Source organism: Eulemur rufifrons, chromosome 7, assembly GCF_041146395.1.
Source record: "Eulemur rufifrons isolate Redbay chromosome 7, OSU_ERuf_1, whole genome shotgun sequence".
NCBI classification, from domain to species: Eukaryota; Metazoa; Chordata; class Mammalia; order Primates; family Lemuridae; genus Eulemur; species Eulemur rufifrons.
This window is the reverse complement of record NC_090989.1, coordinates 141,047,006-141,068,693: the sequence shown is the minus strand read 5'-3', so window position 1 is coordinate 141,068,693 and position 21,688 is coordinate 141,047,006. Positions and strand designations below refer to the sequence as shown.

General features: G+C 35.4%; 1 protein-coding gene and 1 pseudogene across 2 annotated transcripts in view; one reads left to right on the top strand and one right to left on the bottom strand.

Moving 5' to 3' along the window:
• Positions 1-21,688, bottom strand: part of PDCD6IP (programmed cell death 6 interacting protein) — a 69,373-nt gene that overhangs the window by 19,218 nt on the left and 28,467 nt on the right. For both annotated transcript variants that reach the window (XM_069473382.1, XM_069473381.1), the window contains exons 8-12: positions 14,248-14,470; positions 12,812-12,935; positions 8,295-8,472; positions 2,201-2,312; positions 1,142-1,311 (exon numbers count right to left, since the gene is read on the bottom strand). In XM_069473382.1, coding sequence (XP_069329483.1) covers positions 1,142-1,311; positions 2,201-2,312; positions 8,295-8,472; positions 12,812-12,935; positions 14,248-14,470 — 807 coding nt within the window. The remainder of the gene's footprint in view (positions 1-1,141; positions 1,312-2,200; positions 2,313-8,294; positions 8,473-12,811; positions 12,936-14,247; positions 14,471-21,688) is intronic.
• Positions 11,460-11,676, top strand: LOC138387764 (shieldin complex subunit 1 pseudogene; annotated as a pseudogene).

Genomic DNA, 21,688 nt, shown 5'->3' with positions numbered 1-21,688 from the left:
AGTCTCTTCTTTGAGTTACTTGTTCTTCAAAAATTAATCTTCTGACCACCATCCTTTTCTCCCCCGTGTCCTCCAAGCATCTAATTGATATTCCTTGTTCTACTGGGGTCCCCCTTTAGATTCAAGTTCTGTGCACATTCAACTATGCAGTCTTCTCTTCTTGGGAGCTGCCCAGCATTTATGGCTGGTTTCTGATGGCCCTCTGCACACACCAACTCAGCCCTTCTCAGATCCTATATACATGTTTTCACTTTTTCTGCCTAGCCACTCTGTTCTCCATGATGTGCCAATTTCTTAAGAAGCCTCCTAAAAGAAGAGCTCCAAATTATTGAAATGTAAGTACTTCATCTAAATCCTCACAGCGTATTTTCCATACTTTCCCTGTGGCACCTTTAAACTTCTACCAGTTATCCTTATCCATGACTAATCTTCTAAACTGGACCATAAATTGAGGGTAAAGGTTGTGCATGATTCATATGTTTACTGAATTCACCTTTTTCAAAGAAGTATTTCTTGCCCTTCAGCTTATTTTCCTGTGCACTTTGGGACCTCTATCTTATCCTACTACCTTACCTACCTCACGGTGATAGGCCATTAAATTATACTTGCACTTTCTCCTCTTTTAGGACTTTACAAATCAGATGTCCTAATATTTTTCTCCATCCTGTCATCATTAGAAATACCATGATGATGTTATCCATTTATTAACATGTACATCTTGCCAATCTTCCCTTCAAAGATAGCCCCAGTGGAACATGGTGAAAGGCAATATAGAAGGAGATAAGAAACAAAGAATACATGTATCTGGCCAAACCCAGTCCTTTCACTTAATGGAAGTTACTATGATTCCAAGACTCTACCTTTTATAAAACCTGAATTACTGTGAACATATGAACACATGAAGTATCCAGAATTTAGTACCCAGCTCATAAAAGGCATTCCATAAATGGAAATTACAGGATAGTAATATTAGTATGATTACCTATTACACAGAATATATACTACTTTAAATATAACAACCCCAATTTACTTCTGCATTTTTTAAAGATGCCAAGAAGAAATCAGCAGTTCATTGTAAGTAATAGCCTGAACATCGTTTTCATAAACAGATGACCACCCACATCAAAATACACCTTCTCACCTCACTGCCCTGCATGGTCTTTGCTGGGTTAGCAGAAGGGATGGCGGCATTCAGCTCAGGCTCTGGCTTACACAGAAGTGCAATGGTGTCACGATGAGTTTGGTAACGTTCTTTCACTTGTCCATCTGCTTGCACAGCTTTATCTAAAACTCCTCTGAAGTTGGTTCCCTCTGGGGGAAAATAAAAGTTTCCAGAGCACAGAAGTGACTCTAATGGCAATGTTTATCAGCTGGCTGTACTTCTAGTTCTGGTCCCCAACTTAATACTTACCTTCCCCTTCTACAAGCCCCAATTCACTTGATAATAAAAACTCCGTCCCAGTCAGTCTTTGCATTTTTGTTCTTGGAAAAATTACAAAATCATTTATAAAATCAGAAGCACAGCTATACCTTAAAATGTATTTGGTGGTTACTATCTGCCAAATAAAAGCTAACTGACATTAGTCTGATCTTTTCCTACAACTCATGAATATAAAAAGAAATCATTCACTCCAAAAATTGGTACAACTTATCTTAAAAGTATTCCTCTCTCAAAAGATCAATCTGACTTAAAAGAACAGTAGATACATTTTTTAGAAAAATCTCAATAGTATATATTCCTTTTATAGAGATAAATGTGTTTCCGGCCACCATGAAGACAGCATTTGTCTTAACAAGCACAAAATCTTATCAAAGTCTTTAAAAGCATAAATTTGGCTTCAAAGTAACTGTTAAAGCCATTTTTTACCATCCAGGTAAGTGAAAAGAAATTATAAAATCATACATACAATATGATCTCATTTGTATTTTAAAACATGCATAGGGCTTAGAATAGAAAATGAGAGAGGACAATCTTAATTTTCACTTCATACTCTTCTTAAGAATATGAATTTCTTACAATGAGTGTCAATTACTTTTGTTACTTTTTTTTACTCTTTATATTAGACTAAAAAAAAACACCTGGGTTTTCATAATAGCACAGTTTCAGTAAAAATGAATTTACAACTGAGCCTAATTTAATCAAGCAAAAATGCAGATCCAAATTGGGAATTGAGTGAAGGTCATATATACACATTTTTACCTGCTCTCAAAGGCTTATAGAGTTCATTGGATGGTGTCCTTTGCCATCGTTCCTTGAATTTTGCTCTTAAATCATTGTCAGTTGCTTCTTCTTCATCCAACAATCTTAATGACTTTTAAAAGAAAGCAAAAAACACCAATGAAATTATCATTTCTGGTGTAAAAAATATAAAGCATTTTTAAAATGATCATACTCAATATAAGTGAGAATTCAATGAGATAGGAATATTCCTACAATACTAGTTAGAATATAAATTGATTCAACATTTTTTTTGTTACAAAAATGCAACTTACAATGTACTTAACAAAAAAGTTTTGTAAAATTTAAGTCTGAGTTACCTATTACATTTCTCAATAAAATAAGAATAAATAAGAGATTACTTACATTCATATATCAAGACTACTTTAACCCTGGATTTAACCCTCCAGGTAGAGACAAAGATTGCCAAACTACAGTAAAAAAAAAAAAAAAAAACCTTACTATGTGCTATTTACAAAAGACACAACTATAAGGACACGTGAGTTAAAAGCCAGACAAAGACACTAGAAGAAAACTACAGACCAATATCCCTTATGAATATAGATGCAAAATCTTCAACAACATACTACCAATCCAAATCTAGGAGCACATTAAAAGGATCATACATGATGACCAAGTAAAATATCCAGGAATGCAAGAATGGTTCACATCTGAAAATGAATTAATGTGATACATATATTATTAGAATAAAAGAAAAACCATATGATCATCCTAACAGACGCAGAAAAAAATTTTTGACAAAATCTTATACTCTTTCATTACTAAAAAAAAAAAAAAAAAACCTCAACAAACCAGGAATAGAAGGGAACATCCTCAACCTGATAAAGGCCATCTGTGAAAATCCCACAGGTAGCATCATACTTAATAGTGAAACACCAGAAGCTTTTCCCCTAAGATCAGGAACAAGAGTGTCTACTCTCACCATTCCTATTCAACGCTGTACTGGCCAGGGCAATTAGGCAAGAAAAAAATAAAAGGCATCCACAATGAAAAGGAAAAAGTAAAACTATCTCTATTTGCAGATGACATGGCCTTACATATAGAGAATCCTAAGAATCCACAAAATAACTACCAGAGATAATAAACAAATTCGGTAAAGTTGCAGAATGCAAAATCCACATACAAAAATCAGTTGTATTTCTATACTCTAGCAATGAACAATCCAAAAAGGAAATTAGAAAACAAATTCCATTTACAATAGTATCAAAAAGAATAAAATACTTAGGAATAAATTTAACCAAATAGGTGCAAGACTTGTATGCTAAAAACTGTAAAACATTGTTGAAACAAACAAAAGACCTAAGGAAATGGAAAGACATCCTGAGTTCATGGATTAGAAAATTATATATTGTTAAGATTGGCAATACTCTCCAAATATATGCCAAGATTCAATGCAATCCTTAAACTTTTAACTGCTCTTTGTGCAGAAATGGACAAGCTGATCCTAAAATTCATATGGAATTGCAAGGGACCCCAAATAGACAAAACAATATTGGGAAAAAAAAAAAGTAAATTTGTAGGACTTATACTTCCCTGTTTCAAATCTTACTACAAAACTACAGTAGTAAAAACAATGTGGTAATGGCATAGATTTAGACATATAAATCAAGCGCCAAGACAATTCTCGTCAACAAATGATGCTGGAAAAACTGAATAACTACATGCAAAAATAACTGGACCCTACCTCATACCACATACAAAATTTAATTCAAAATGAATCAAACACCTAAACATAAGAGCTAAAACTATAAAACTCTCAGAAGAACAAAGGTAAGTCTTCATGACCTTGAATTTTTGGCAATGGAATCCTAAATATTACACCGAAAGTACATGCAAACAAAGGGAAAAATAAATCGTATTTCATCAAAATTAAAAACCTTTTGCATCGAAGAATGCTAGAGAGTAAAAAGACAACCTAGAGAATGGGGGAAAATATTTGTAAATCAAATATTTGATAAGGTTTAGCATCCAAAATATATAAAAAACTCCTACAATTCAACAAAAAGACAACACAATTTTTAAAAGGGCCAGAGGCTGAATAGACATTTCTCCAAAGAAGATACACAAATGACAAGTAAGCACATGAAAGATACTCAACATCATTAGTCATCAGGAAAACCAAAACCACAATGAGATACCACTTCATACATACTAGGGTGGTTGTAATTTTTTTTTAATGGACAATTTTAAGGGTTAGCAAGGAAATGGACAAATTGGAACCTTCATACACTGCTGATAGAAATGTAAAATGGTGCAGTTGCTCTGGAAAATAGTTTGGCAGTTCCTCAAAAAGTCAAACTTAGATTTACCATATGACCCTGCAACTCTGCTCCCAGGTATAGATCCAAGAGAACTGAAAACAGGTATTCAAAGGAAAACTTGTACAAAATAGCAGCAATACAGTAGCCCCCTCTTATCCATGGTTTCACTTTCCATGGTTTCAATTACCTGCAGCCAACCATGGTCTGAAAATATTAAGTGGAAAATTCCAGAAATAAACAATTCGTAAGTTTTAAATTCCACATCCTTCTGAGTAGCGTGATGAAATCTCTTGCCGTCCCACTCCATCCCACCTGGGACATGAACCATCCCTTTGTCCAGTGTATACATGCTGTATATGCCACCCACCAGCCAGTCACTTAGTAGCCATATTGGTTATCAGATCGAAAAAACATAGGATATATAGGGTTCACTACTATCTAAGGCATCTACTAGCAGTCTTGGAACGTATCCCCTACAGATATTCAGAATTGCCACAAAATGGAAACAACCTAAATATCCACCAACTGAGGAACAGATCAACAAAATACGGTATATCAATACAATGGATTATTAATTAGTAATAAAAAGAAATGAAGTACTGATACATGCTACAATATGGATGAGCCCTGAAAACATTATGCTAAATAAAAAAAGCCAAACTCAAAAGGCCACATCTCGTATGATTCCATGGATATGATATGTCCAGAAAAGGCAAATCTAGAGACAGAAATCAGATCAGTGGTTTCCAAGGGCTGGGGGAAGGGAAAATGAGGAATGACTGCTAATGGGTAAAGGATTTACTTTGGGGAAATGAAAATGTTCTGAAATTAGTGTTGATACTTGCACAACATTATGAACATACTAAAAGCTACTGAAGCCACTGAACTGTACACTTTAATGGGAAATTTTATGTTATGTGACTTTTACCTCAAAAAAAAAAACCCCACATGTAGTTGTAAGATAAATATAGGTGAGTTTTTAGAAGAACCAATTAGCTATCTTGACAACAAAAAAGATCAATAAAATTAACAACAAAAAGACCACTCAAGAGAATGGCTCAAGATTAGAAAAGGCACAGCTGAGTAGCCAATTAATGAGCTAGAAGGCTGGCCTGAGGCAGTCTCCCTGAAAGAACAAGAGCACAAAGAGAAAAAGTAAAAGATGTAAGCGATAGGAAGAAATGATACAGAAGCACCATGATTAACAGAAATTCAAAGGAGATAATGGAGAGAATGGAGAAAAGGAAATAACTAAAGAAACAGAGACCATGGACAGGGATTTAAGATTTAAAGAACCCAACAGATGCCAAGTATGATAAATTTATTATTTAAAAAAGAAAAAAAATAGTGGATGGACACTTCAAATTTCTAAAAATTAAGACTAAAAAACAAAATTTTTAAAAGCTACCAGAAATATGAACACTCAAAAGGAGTGCCAGCTTTACAATTTACTTCACAACTTACAACTTACTTAAAATGAAAATCTCCAGGTACAAATGACAGAATAGTAACCCTGCTCAAAAGGCTGTTAGGAACATCAAACAGGATAAATAAAAGTACCTCATATTAATATAGACAACAGACTGACACATACACACTGTCAGTTTTTCCTCAATTATAAGATGAGCTTTTCTCACATTAATATTTCTAAGGATTCTTCTCATAATTGATACATAGTATTTCATTAGGAAATGTTCTTATCAAAAAAAAAACTTGTTGCAAAATCAAACAAGCATCTCCCAATCAATGGCAACTTAAAATGAAGGAAATACAGTCATACCTAATATTTACATAACTACTAAGTAGCAGACACAAGTATTATCTCACTTCACAACTACCTTATGGCCTAAATACTATTATACCCATTTTTTGGATCAGTCAATTCAAACATAAAGATGAAAAGTACTTTACCCAAGGTCACAGCGAGATGTAAGAGCTGGGAATCAAATCCAAATATAATTTCACATTCTGTGACCTTAACCACTGAACTATTTATAAACTATAAAGTAGTAAGTGATTTATTATATCTTCTATTTACTAAATATCCCCAGACTGCCTCTCCATTTGACTTGCTATGCCTATATTCTTGCATCTGTCACTTGTGTGTGGTCTTAAACATTCTCCACTTTCTTCACCCTATGTCTAGTTACTATTTCTAATGTCCTTTCAACTGCCACACCAGATTACAAGCTTGTTTACTCACATATCGACAGATCTTCAAGAACTATAAAGTATAGCAGTGTTTATCAAATTTTAATGGATACACAGACCACTTGGGAATCTTGTTAAAGTGCAGATTCTGAGCCAGACATGGTGGCTCACACCTGCAATCCCAACACTTTGGAAGGCTGAGGCAGGGGGATAGCTTAAGGCCAGGAGTTTAAGACCAGCCAGGCCAACAAAGCCAGACCCCACTTCTACAGAAAATAGAAAAATTAGCTGCGTGTAGTGGTATGCACCTGTAGTCCCACCTACTCAGAAGGCTGAGGTGGCAGGATCACTTGAGCCCAGGATTTCAAGGATACACTAAGCTAAGATGGGGCCATTGTACTCCAGCCTGGGCAACAGATCCTGTTTCTAAAAAAATTTTTTTTAAAAAAAAGAAGAGGATTCTGACAGAGTAGGTCTGAGGTGAGACCCGAGATTCTGCATTTCTAAAAAACACATCACAGCTTTAGTACTGAATTATGTAACACCCAATCCTGTTTGCTTTAGTTTTTCTGATTATTGACTGTATCTATATAAATAATGTTGGTGAGTGTTAATTATATAATTAATGTAGAACCCCTCATGAATAGCAATTTCCTCAAGCCAGTAAGGCAGTAAATTTCTACCCTAACCTTTTTTAAATGCTGATTTGCATTGAAAGGTAAATAACAACCATCACCTCATCATCATAACAGTTATAACTGGAATATTATCATAATAGTAACATAATAGTAATAATAGCTATAACTTATTAAGTACATCCTATGTGTCCCAAAGGCTAGGCATTTCTCTCTTTTAGCCTAACTAATCCTCTAAATAACCCTGGGAGGCAAATATTCTCATTCACAAGATTTACAGTCATAAGTACTTAAGTACTCTGTGCCTGCCCCAAAGTACTTGGAAATGAGGTAAATACAATATCCTCTTAAGGTTAACTGACAAATCAAAACATCATGGATTAAAGCATTGATAAGAGAAGTCATCTAAATGATACAAAATGACCTCTAAACTGGCAAAAGCCCATATAACCAGTTCAAATGTATTTATAGCTAAAGAAAGAAATGTATCAATTATGGGGAAGAGGTGAAGGCACAATAAAAGGAGAATAACATTGGCTAACAGTTGGCTTTAGCCAAAAAATGTTAAAGAGTGTTTCATTCTTATTGATAAAACGTCATCTCTACTGGAAGATGGATGCAGTAGCCTTATAAAACATCTGATGGCCTTTCTGTGTCTGAGTCCATGACCACTAAGAAACCTGATCTATGTACAAAATAAATCATTAATTATGAAGGCCCTAAGCACTTTGTGTAACAGTAATTCCTTATAGTATTCTAGTTTTACACAGTGGCCACATGAGTTTCATGAATGTGCATTTATTTACCATTAAGACAAAAATGAACCCATTCTCACTCAACCGAATTCCTCTTGAGGCTGAAGGGCAGGCTCGGGGCCACAGTAAATCTGCCAAGGTGATGAATACTACTCTGTGAAAACCAATAGGAGGAAGTTTCCAGTCCCGATTTCTGCTGAATATCAAGGGATCACAGTGTTTTTACTTGAAAAGCAAATCTTTTAAAACATACCTCATCTAGGATTTCTCTATTTCGTTGTAATAGTTCAGGTAGTTCTTTGATCAACTGATCAACAGTCTGGATGCCTCCCTGTTCAATCACAGAGGTGGACTTAGTCAATATAGACTGAGGTACAGTATCTCCTGACACATCTTCAATGGCTGCTGGAAGATTAAGGGAAGCCAACACCCTGAAAAAATGAGATACTATATTAACTCCTATATCCAAACCAATGGCAATTGAATTAGCTCCCAGAAAAAGTGGATAAACCCTATTAATAGAAAAATAAAGCAAAAATAAAGGGGAAAAAAAATCCAGAAAATCAGTGATGGTAAAATCAAGCCAAAATCACTAAATTTTATATTAACATTTTACACTGAAGTTTACAATTCAGACTTAAAAGCTAAAAAGTAAGAAAAACTACAACAGTATTAAAATATACTAGATATCTTTGGCTTACAGTTCAAATTTCTTTCAATCTAATTAAAAAAAATTCTATGTTAAAAAAAGCAGTCTTTTGTCACACTTTTAGAGTGTTGTATCATCACCAACAAATCAGAAATAATACACAAAAGTTATAATTTCATTATCATCTAGGCAAAATGTCATCAGAACATAGGTGATCTAAGTATTCATTACAGAATCTTCATTTGTTCTCAGTTTTGTGGCACAATAACGATTCCTCAGTTATTTTATATACATAATGGGGAAGGGGGAACTTATCCCTATCTACTATTTAAAGACAAAAAGGTAAATAAAATGATATAATACTATGAACTCCTCAGAAAATAAGCTCTCTAAAAACTCAGACTGCCTTTTAATCAAATACTAAATTTATGTTGCTTTCTTGAAGAAAAATGTCAAAAATCCATGCATTCATCAAAACTGAAAAAATGAAAAGGCAAGCCAGACTAGGAGAAAATACAGTTGACCCTCAAACAACACAGGTTTGAACTACACGGGTCCAGTTACACATGGATTTTCTCCCATCTCTGCCACCCCTGAGACAGCAAGACCATCCCCTCTTCCTCCTCCTCCTCAGCCTACTCAATGTGAAAACAAGATGAAGACATTTATGATGATCCATTCTCACTTAATGAATAGTAAATATACTTTCTCTTCCTCATGATTTTCTTCTAGCTCACTTTAAGAATACAGTATATAATACACACAAGATACAAAATGCATGTTAAGCTGGGCATGGTGGCTCATGCCTGTAATCCTAGCACTCTGGGAGGCCGAGGAGGGCAGATTATTTGAGCTCAAGAGTTCGAGACCAGCCTGAGCAAGAGCGAGACCCCATCTCTACTAAAAAAAAGAAAAAGAAAAAAGAAATTAGCTGGACAACTAAAAATACATAGAAAAAATTAGCTAGGCATGGTGGCCCATGCCTATAGTCCCAGCTACTCGGGAGGCTGAGGCAGTAGAATTGCTTGAGCCCAGGAGTTTGACATTGCTGTGAGCTAAGCTAACGCCACGGCACTCTAGCCTGGGCAACAGAGTGAGACTTTGTCTCAAAAAAAAAAAAAAAAAAAAAAAAAAAAATACATGTTAAACTGTTTATGTTATTGGTAAGACTTCCAGTCAACAGTAGGCTATCAGTAGTTGGGTTTGGGGAGAGTCAATAGTTATACACTAAGCCTGGCATGATGGAACACGTCTACAGTCCCAGCCACTCAGGAAACTGGTGGAAGGATCCCTTAAGCTCAAGGAGTTCAACCCTTGCATTGTTCAGGGGTCAACTATATCCTTAATTACATATATCTGACAAAGGACTTGCCTCTAAAATATGTAAAGAGCTCTTTAAAGATAATTAAGAAAAACTCAATTTTAAAAATGAGAAAAATATTTCAATAGACACTTCACAAAAGATATACGAATGGCTAATAAGCCTGTGAGAAGTTGTTCAGTATGATTAGTAATTAGCAGAATAAAAATCAAACCCACAGTGACCTACTGCTACACACACACTAGAATGGCTAAAACTAAAAAGACGGATGGTAGTAAGTGCTGACAGCTGATAAGGATGCAGAGCAACTATATTTCTCAAACAGTGTAGATGGGGACACAAAATGGAACAACCATTTTGGAAAACAATCTGGCAATTTCATATAAAGTAAACATGCACTAACTGTACAACACAGCAAATCTACTCCTAGGTATTTACCCAAGAGAACTAAAACATGTCCACACAAAGATTTAGAAATGAATGTTCAAAGCAACAAAATGTCCATCAACAGGTGAAAGAATAAACTGTTGTATGACCACAAAACGGAATAAAAAGAATAAAACTCATATACAAAACAAAGATGAATCTCAAAAACACCATGCTAAGTGAAAGAAGCCAAACACATTTTGAGTAGATACTGTACATACCACAAGTATTGCATACTATATATACTGTAACAATACTGTAACGTACTATAAACTGTAATATACATACTGTACATGCTATAATGATTACATTTATATTAAACTGTATAAAAAGTAAAACTGACAGGGAGCAGATCAGGGAGCAGAGTGGCCAAGGGCCTGGAGAGGAGAGACTGAAGGAAACGAGGCATGAGAGAATACTTTAAGGTAATACTCATGCATAGAGTGGTTAAGTAAAAAATATCCTGATTGCAGTGGTGGCGATAGTTATTACATGGGTACATACATTTATCAAAACTAACTGAACTGTACACTTAGAGTGGGTGTATTTTATTGTGTGCAAATTATACTTAGAATTTTTTTTAAACCAATGAATTATTTTCTTAGTCTTCAATTCACGAGAAGCAGAAAAATAAGTTCCAAATAATAAATGCACTATGTATCTTAAAGAGTTCATTTCAACTTCTCATTTCCCACAAATAAATAGCTCTTAAAATACAAACCAGTAGTCAAATATTCTCGCCTTGTTTCTGTAATTAAATTTCCTTCAACTATAATATATTTGCCAGGGCTTACTAAATACAGTGTCCTCAAGAAATGTATGTGTTTTGTGTGCGCATGTCTACATTTGCTATTTTATTATATATACACTTGACATTTAGCTATAAGCCCAGAAAACTAGATTGCCCTTGTCTGCCCACATCAAGGTTGGTTCCAGTGATTTTCTTTCAAATCTCACTTTCCTCATAACAAAGATGGCACCTGCGCTTCCAAGTTCTGGCTCTTTCTGCTGCTGGGAGGACTATGGTGGCCCAGGAAGCCACTCCAAACAGCCAGTCAGAGGACAGCAGTGCTTTGGACCTGCCATCAGCATGTGACATAAGAGATTATGTCCTGCAGAGACCCAGCTAAATAAAAGGCCAACAGTGAAGCTTTTAGTTCTGTGGAATCCCTTTCTTTTCCTTGCTCTTCTGATATGGATCCAGATTTTGATTCTTGGTTGAGCCCAGTCCTTCTTTGATATACACAATTTGCTTGAGTGTTGGATATTAAGGCAGCAATTTTCTAGTTCTGTAAAAAATCTTTTAGTATCTGAATTTAATCAACTGAGAAAATTTTTTAAAAGATGGATCTATCAACTATAAATATATTAAATATGGGGCTTAAAAATTACATCAAAGTCTGTGACTAATATTTTTTTAACCTATAAAATATAGTTTGGTTAAAATTTTATTGTAGTATACGAGATACTGAGGCTCAGAGAGTTCAGTTATCTATTGGGAGTAGTTACAAATTACCCCAAAACTCAGTGGCTAACAACAGACATTGATTATCTCAGAGTTTCTGAGGCTCAGAATTCCAGGAATGACTTTGCCGGGTGGTTCCAGCTCAGGGATTCTCATGAGGCTGCCGCCAAACTGAAACCTTCCCTGGCACTGGAGGTCCTGCCTGCAAACAGACTCACCATGTGACTTTTGGCTGGAGTCTTCAATTCTCCACTTAGGCCATGCCACAGGGCCACTGAGTGTCCTCAAAACATGGCAGTCAGCTCCCCCCTCGTGAGTCATAAGAGAGTGAGAGCAAAACAGAAGCTACTGTGTCTTTTATAATCTAATCCCAGAAGTGACAGACCCCGACTTGTGCCACATTCTATCATCAGCCACACAGACCAACCCTGAGATCACATGGAAGGGACTGTGCAAGAATGAGAACACAAGGAGGTGGGGATCCTTGGGGGCCATCTCGGAGGCTGGCTACCTCAGGGGCTATTGCAAAATTTCATTTAACTAAAAGTTCATTGTGTCGACTCAAGTGAACTGACGTTTACTGCTTCCATTGTTCATTTTTTGGAGAAATTTAAAGTGAATGCCGAGGAGGAGGGGATGGGTAAATTCACACTTAAAGGATGCAGTGGGCACTGTCTGGGGGATGGGCATGCTTGTAGCTCTGACTCAAACAGTGCAAAGGCAATTTATGTAACCAAAGCATTTGTATCCCCGTAATACTCTGAAAAAAAAATTAAAATTTAAAAATTTAAAAATTAAAACTGAATAAATAAATAAGCTCAGAAAACTAAAATGTTCATAAACTAAAGAATAACCAAAGAAAACTTTAGAACTTTAGAGATCAATTTATGAAAGTTAAGCTCTACCTACCCATTTGCCAAAGTAGTGGCTTCTCTCATTTGAGCAATCGATCTGTTAACCAAATCAGCTTTCCTCTGATTATAGGCAGCTAAAGACTGCTGTACTGACACGGGAACCATCTTCTCAAATAGATCTAAAATTAGGAAGGGAAATTACAATAAAATTTTAAGACAAAAACTCAAATTGTAAAAGTGACTATTCATATTTTCTTTCTAGTATTCAGTCTACAAATATTTAAAGATCAAAACTAAATCACTATTAAAAGTATAATGATAAAGAGAATTTTTAGATCACTATATTCATGGACAATGGCAACAATGAAAAGTTTTTTCTTTGAACTTAATTTTCTTTAACTTTTTAAGATGTGTCTGCCATTGAGTTCGAAAAATCTTCGGTGACACTGTTCCTTTGTTGATTAAATTGACTGAGTAGGTCACAGTGGCAGGATTTAATTTCTGGCTCTACCACTTCCTAGCTATGTGACCTTGGGCAAATTACTTAACCACTATGTGCACGAGTATCCTCATCAGTCAAATAGGGATAATAACAGTACCTATCTCTTGGGGTTGTCGTAAGAAATAAATGAGCTAATATTTGTAAAGTGCTTAAAAGAGTTCCTGTCACATGGTAAACACTTTGCGTTTGCTAAAAATTCATCCTTTCCCAATGACAGAATGTTATCCTTCAGATCTCAGCTAAAGGCTCTCATAATACTAGATATATTTATGGTATAACATTTATTTAGCTGATACCAATATGACTGCAGGAGTTAACATGTTTAAAGAAATATGTATGCATGTTTATCTTTAATGGCAGCACCTTAAATAATATAACAAATGTTATTAACAAAATTACAAGTGCTGAAGTCTTTTTGGTTGGTTTTTTGGTTTTTTTTTTTCCTGAGACAGAGTCTCATTCTTCTGCCTAGGATAGAACGCAGTGGTGTGATCATAGCTCACTACAGCCTCAAACTCCTGGGCTCAAGCGATCCTCCTGCCTCAGCCTCCACAGTAGCTGGGACTACAGGCGAGTGCCACCACACCCAGGTAATTTTTCTATTTTTTATAGAGATGGGGTCTCGCTATTACCCAAGCTGGTTTTGAACTCCTGGGCTCAAGTGATCCTCCCAGCTCAGCCTATCAACCTGCTAAGATTACAGGCATGAGCCACCAAACCCAGCCAACAAGCACTAAAGTCTTAATCATTATTCAAACACACAAGTTCAAGTTTTCTGACTCTGCTGTACACACATTTTATTATCACTTACTTTCCCTCTTAAAAATTCACTGGAGTTACAATACAATTTTTATTCTCACATTCAAGAACAAAATGAATGCAAATTATATTCAAAACATAAAATAGTAACTTGTATTTTAGCTACAAAATACAGATTAAACTGGAGAAAAGATGAGTAAGAGTAAAGCGTAGCTGAATAACTGACATACCAACAAATTTCTGGCTGATGGGCACATTGACTGGGGTAGACTTCACAAGTGTGGCTTTGCCAATAGGCTCTAGATCTTTAAGGTCTGGAACTCGATCGTGATATATGAAGTCATTATCCTTCTTTGCTGCAGTAAGGGCACGGTTGATTTTGTCAGAAAAATCTTTCACATTGACATATTCATCATAGCGAGATGCCACTGTTTTAATCAATTCTGCTGCATGCTAAAAAGAAAAAAAATCAAAAAAAGAGACAACATTTTCTTTCTTTCTCCACCACCAAGTAGTCCAGCATTGGTTTAAAAAAAAAAAAAAAAAAAATCCTTACTTCGAGGACTTGCATTTCCAGCAATGTGACTGACACGATAAACTGGAAATTCTCCCATCACAAAATAGCCAAAAATTGAAGGATAATACATAGCAGACATCCCTTTAAACACATTGGTGAATTACCACGATAGTAAAAGAAATCCATGGGCCAATCAGTATAAACTGAAATTGAGGAAAGCTGCCTATTAGGTTATTTCTGTAACTCAAAGAACTAGCAATTAAAATTTACTAAAAACTCTCATGGAGACCTGACACAAGGTTCTTGAAATCACACACGACAGAGAACTGAGATGCACGTCCTTCACTCCCTCACCTGTAAGCAGGAACCTCAAAGGGCTATACCTTCAGTGAAGGGTGGATTTGAAAAACATTACCAAACAGGCCGGGCGCAGTGGCTCACGCCTGTAATCCTAGCATGCTGGGAGGCTGAGGCAGGTGGATCGTTTGAGCCCAGGAGTTCGAGGCCAGCCTGAGCAAGAGCCAGACCCTGTCTCTACTAAAAAAAAAAAAATAGAAAGAAATTAGCTGGACAACTAAAAATATATAGAAAAAAATAGCTGGGCATGGTGACGCATGCCTGTAGTCCCAGCTACATGGGAGGCTGAGGCAGAAGGATCACTTAAGCCCAGAAGTTTGAGGTTGCTGTGAGCTAAGCTGAAACCACAGCACTCTAGCCCTGGCAACAGAGTGAGACTCTGTCTCAAAAAAAAAAAAAAAAGAAAAACATTATCCAACAACATAGAAAGTCAACAAAGTAGCCTGTCATTCCAGCATCAATACGAAAATTTTTTTTTAAAGTTTAGCCTTATATGATGAGCATATGCCTCACACAAATTTAAGTCTCAAATTATATTACTTAGGTAGTGTTAGGTATAGTAACATCAGATAAAATAGACAATAAGGCCAAAAGCATTGTTGGGGATAAATTCAATACATAATGTTTTAATATTTGCCAATTTGCCAGAAAGACACAAGACTCCTTAGATTTTCCATTTAATAGCCTCTATCTATATAAACAATTATAATGAGAAATTGATAAGCCTACCCTTCACCAAACGGGAGGATTTTAATGCTCCTGTCTCAGCAATAGCTGGACCAAAATCTATAAGATTATAGATGATTTGAAAAACAAAACTAATGAGTTTTATTTACCAGACTTGGAGAACCCTGGACTCTACAATTAGAGAACATATAATATTCTCAGGCATACAGAAAACACCTATGTATATAAAATGACCAGATGAGGAGATAAAACAAGTCTAAAACACCAAAATTACAAGAATACAAAAATGGTTTAATAACAGTAAATCTACTTATGTAATTTTCCAGAATAGATTTAAGTTAAAAAAAATCAAATATCTCCATACACCTTGAAAAAGTTTTTGATAAAATTCAATATTCTTTAAGTGTTAGTAAAACAGAAATAGATATACAATTCCTTAACATGCTAAAAATATTAACCTCCAAAGCTGCTATCATGCTTAGTAAAAAGATGTTAACATTCGTAGAACAGAAATCAAAGATCACCAGGATCATGACCACAGATATGTCAAAATAATTAGACAAAAGATGAAATAAGAGGTATAAACTTTAGAAAACAAAAGGAAAAAATTATTTTTTACAGGTGTCATATTTGTATTGTACACCAGAAAAACCTAAGAGAATCAACTAAACTATTCTAAATAATGAGAGAGGTAGTCTGGATACAAAATCAACATAGCAAATACAAATAACCACTAATTTGAAGAGATAACAGAGGAAATAAACCCATTGTTACTAGCAACAGAAAGACAAAATATCCAGGAATAAATTTTAAAAGAATATATATAAGATCAATACAAAACTACAAAGAAATAAGGATAAACAAAACAAAACAAAAGCTACATGTTTAGTGTAAACTGGGAAATGGGAAATTTAAAATCTCTTTTTAAATTTGTAAATCAATTTGTTTTGTAAATGTGGTCAACTATTCTCCCAAATAGCAAAATTGGTACTCGAACCATAGTTATGTGCTGAGGGGGACACCCTGGGTGTAAACTATTAATACTGTAAGCAAATCTGAAAACAATCAAACAGGATGAGAACGCACTAGCCAACTGATGATAAAAGAAAAGCCCATGTCAAGCCACCAGGCGGCCACAGGAAAAATGGAGTGCTAAGGGGCCTCAACCCAAGAGATAGTTGCTGAGAGCAAGAGGTAGATTAATTAAAAGGCAGGGTTTCTAGGGGAAGGAGAAAAAAAGGAGGATTGAAAAGTGGGCAAGGGAAGAGAAAGGGGGGTGAGCACTCAGAAAATGCCAGCAGAATACAAACTCTAAAAGTAGATGCATCAATTTGAAATGCAAAAGCTGTGAGGAATTCAGGGAAGCACAGGTACAGAGGTGGAATCCTTCCTAAAGCAGGCCAGGCTTTGAGAGCCAGAGAAGTGGGGCTGAGGTGGAAGCCCTTACACAATGATGCTTGGAAAGCTACCCAGGTCCATTACCCCACCCAGGAACCTCCAGTAAAATCAATCTCATTTAAACACAAGTAACTGAAAAGGCATCTCATCTACTGCAATACCAAAAACAAAATCATAAGGAAAAAAATGAAAATGAGCAGTATATCTGTTCAATAAACAATGAAAGCTCATCCAAAGAAATACTGCCACAAAGTAGATGAAAACAGCATGCTAAAAAGTGAAATAAACTAAAACACTTAAGAACACAATCACAGTACAAAAAGAACACAAAATATGAAAGAGAACTAGATGGTCCAGAGAACAGTGGATGATAGCTAGATAGCAGGACAATGTGAAACAGGAAATGACAGAACTCCAGAAAGAAAATATAGAAAAATACAAATACATTTAAGAAAGATACTGAGACATTTATACAAGAAGCAAAAGGGAGAATACATATCACAGAAATCACAGTAAGAAACATACACTACAAGAAAGAGTAAGGAAAATGCAACATAAAAGTTGGGAAGGAAGAGGCTACAACAAATTAAAGATTTAGGAAACATATCAACCAAATGCAATATAAGGATTTTGTGTGGATCCAATTTGAACAAATCAACACCCTGAGAAAAAAATCAGGGAAAACTAAACCAGATTTGGATACTATTGAATTATGAATACTAATTATTCATTCACATTAATATTATTTTGCTAGATGGGATAGATAATGGCACTGTGATTTAAATTTTTTTTACCTGTGTCTACTAGAGTTACATACTAAAGTGGTTAAGAATGAAATGAACAGGACAAGGAGGAAGGCACTGCTGTGACCACGACCACAGCGCTCCAGCTGTGACAAGCCATGAGCAGCAATCCTGCAAGTAACCCCACCATCACTAGCCACTGCTGAGCATAACCAAGACAGCTTCCAGCCATCACCTTTGCACCCAATATACGCTATAGGCACACCCTTAAAAATGAGGGGGGAAGAAAGTCCCATCCAAACAAAATAAAATTCAAAAACAAGAAGTGACAGTTGCTCCAGATCAGAAGGAATCAGTGCAAGAACTCCAGAGCACCAGAAATCCCAAAAAACAGAGCAAAAGGAGCCCCCACCAAGGATCACAGTAGCTTTCTAGTAAATGAAAATACTGAAATGACACAGAAAGAATTCCAAATATGGATTGCAAGGAAGTTCAATGAGATGCAAGAGAAAAAGGAAAACCAACTCAAAGAAACCAGAAAAATAATTCAGGAAATGAATGAAAAATTTACTACAGAGATAGACATATTAAAAAAAAAAAATAGAACTTCTGGAAATGAAAAATCCATTTAGAGAAATACAAAACACAGTAGAAAGTTTTAAGAATAGGCTAAGCAGAAGAAAGAATTTCAGAGCTTAAAGACAACTCTTTCAAATTAACCTAGTCCATCAAAAATAAATAATGAAGAATCAAGAGAGACAAAGTCTCTGAGAAATATGGAATCTTGTAAAGCACCCAAATAAAAGAATCATAGGTAGCCCTGAGGGAGAAGAAAAAGGAAATGGCCTGGAAAATCTATTTGAGGGAATAATTGAGGAAAACTTCCCTGATGTTGGTAGAGATTTAGATATCCAGATACAAGAAGGTCAATGAACACCTCGGAGATTCATTGCAAAAGTGATATCACCAAGGCACATACATAGTCATCAGGCTGGCCAAAGTCAGTGTGAAGGACAAACTCCTATAAAGCAAGCCATGAGATGAAAACATCAAGGGTTTTCCTTTGTATCAACTTACAAGGAAAATCCATCAGACTAACAGCAGACTTCTCAACACAAACCTTACAAGTCAGAAGAGATTGGGGTCCTATCTTTAGTCTTCTTAAAAAAAAAAACTGTTAGCCAAGAATTTTGTATCCTGCAAAACTAAGTTTCATAAGTGAAGGAGAAATAAAGTCTTGCCCAGACAAGCAAGTGCTAAGGGAATTTGTCATCACAAGACTTGCCCTACAAGAAATGCTCAAAAGCACTTCAAAAACTGAAAAGAACAATCGATACTCACCAGTATAAAAACACTCAAAAATAAAAACTCACAGGTCTTACAAAACAGTAACACAAGAGAGAGTAAAAAGCAACTGGTAACAATCAACATGACTGGAACAGTATCTTACTTATCAATATTAACAGTGAACGCAAATGGCCTAAATGCCCCAAGTAAAAAATAAAGATTGGTGGAATAAATTAAAAAACATAACCCAAATATCTGCTGTCTCCAAGAAACCCATTTAACTCATAAAGATTCTCACAGACTCAAGGTAAAGGGGTGGAAAAAAATATTCCACACAAATGGAAACCAAAAGCAAATAAGAGTAGCTACTCTTACACCTGATTAAACAGACTTTAAATCAACAATAGTAAAAAAAAGACAAAGATGGTCACAATACGATGATAAAGGGATCAATTCAATAAGAAGGTATAACAATCCTAAATAAGTATGCACCTAACACCAGAGCTCCCAGATTCATAAAACAAATAAATACTATTAGACCTAAGAAAAGAAATAAACAGCAACATAATAATAGTAGGCGACTTCAACACTCCACTGACAGAACTGGACACATCATCAAGGCAGAAAATTAACAAAGAAACACTGGAACTTAAATGAGACATCAGAACAAATGGACCTAACAGACATTTACAGAACATTCACAAAAAAATGCAAAATATATATTCCTCTCATCAGCACATGGAACATTCTCCAAGACTGATGATATTTTAAGCCACAAAACAAGTTTCAGCAAATTTTAAAAAAGTCAAAATCATACCATGTATCTTCTCAAACCACAGTGGAATGAAACTAGAAATCAATTCCAAGAGGAACTCTCAAAACCATACAAATACATAGAAATTAAACAAAAGTCATGCTGCTGAATGATCTTTGGGTCAATGACAAGATCAAGATGGAAATAAAAAAAATGTTTTGAATTGAATGACAATGGCAACACAAGCTATCAAAATCACTAGAACATAGCAAAAGCAGTGCTAAGAGGGAATTTTATAACACTGAATGCCTACATCAAAAAGACAGAAAGATTACAAATTAACAACCTAATGTCACATCTCAAGGAACTAGAAAAACAAGACCAAACAAGCCAAAAGCTAGCAAAAGACAAGAAATAACAAAAATCAGAGAACTAAACGAAATTGAAACAAAAAAAATACAAAGGATCAACGAAACAATAAGTTGGTTCTTTGCAGAGATAAACAAAATCAATAGGCCACTACCTAGATTAACCAAGAAAAGAAGAGAGAAGATTCAAATAAGCTCAATCAGAAATTAAAAAGGAGACATTACAAGTGATACCACAAAAATACAAAAGATCACCAGAAACTACCAAGAACACCTCTATGCACACAAACCAGAAAATCTAGAGGAAATGGATAAATCTTGAGAAACACGCAACTTCCCAAGCTTGAATTAGGAAGAAATAGAAATCCAGGACAGACCAATACTGTACAGGCAAGATTTAATCAGTGATAAGAAATCTCCCACAAATAAAAAATAAAGCTCAGGACCAGATGGATTCCCAGCCAAATTCTACCAGACCTACAGAGAAGAACTGGTACCTATCCTACTGAAATTGTTCCACTGAAAAGGAGGGAATCCTTCCTAACTCATTCTACAAAGCCAGTATTACCCTGATACCAAAGCCAGGAAAAGACACAACAAAAAAACAAAACTACAGATCAATATCCTTGATGAACATAGATGTGAAAATCCTCAACAAAATAATAGCAAACTCAATCCAAAAGCCCATCAAAAAGATAATTCACAGCCAGGTGCAGTGCTCATGCCTGTAATCCTGTACTCTGGGAGGCCGAGGCAGGAGGATGGCTTGAGCCCAGGAGTTTGGGGTTGCAGTTAGCTGTGATGACACCACTGCATTCTAGCCAGGGTAACAGAGTGAGACTCTGTCTCAAAAAAAAAAAAAAAAAAAAGATAATTCACCATGATCAAGTGGGTTTTATTCCAGGGATGCAAAGATGGTTAAATATATACAGAAGTCAATAAATGTGATTCACCACATAAACAGAATTAAAAACAAAAATCATGATCATTTCAATAGATGCACAAAAAACATTCAACAAAATCCAACATTGCTTCATGATAAAAACCCTCAACAAACTAGGCACAGAAGAAACATATCTCAAAATAATAAAAGCCATGTAACAAACCCACAGCCAACCTCGTACTGAATGGGGAAAAGCTGAAAGTATCCCCCCTAAGAACTGGAACAAGATAAGGATGCCCACTTTCACCAGTTCTATTCAATATAGTACTAGAAGTCCTAGCCAGAGCAATCAGGCAAGAGAAAGAAATAAAGGGGATACAAATTGGAAAAGAAGAAGCCAAACTATCCCTGTTTACAAACTATATGATCCCATACCTAAAAACCCTAAAGACTCCTCCAAAAGACTCCTAGAATTGATAAATGAATTCAGTAAAGTCTCAGGGTACAAAATCAACATACATAAATCCGAAGCATTTCTAAATACTCATAACAAGCAAGTCAAATATCAAATCAAGAACTTAATCCCATTTACAATACCTGCAAAAAAATAATAAAATACCTTGTAATATACTTAACCAAAAAAGTGAAAGATCTCTTCAAAAAGAACTACAAAACAC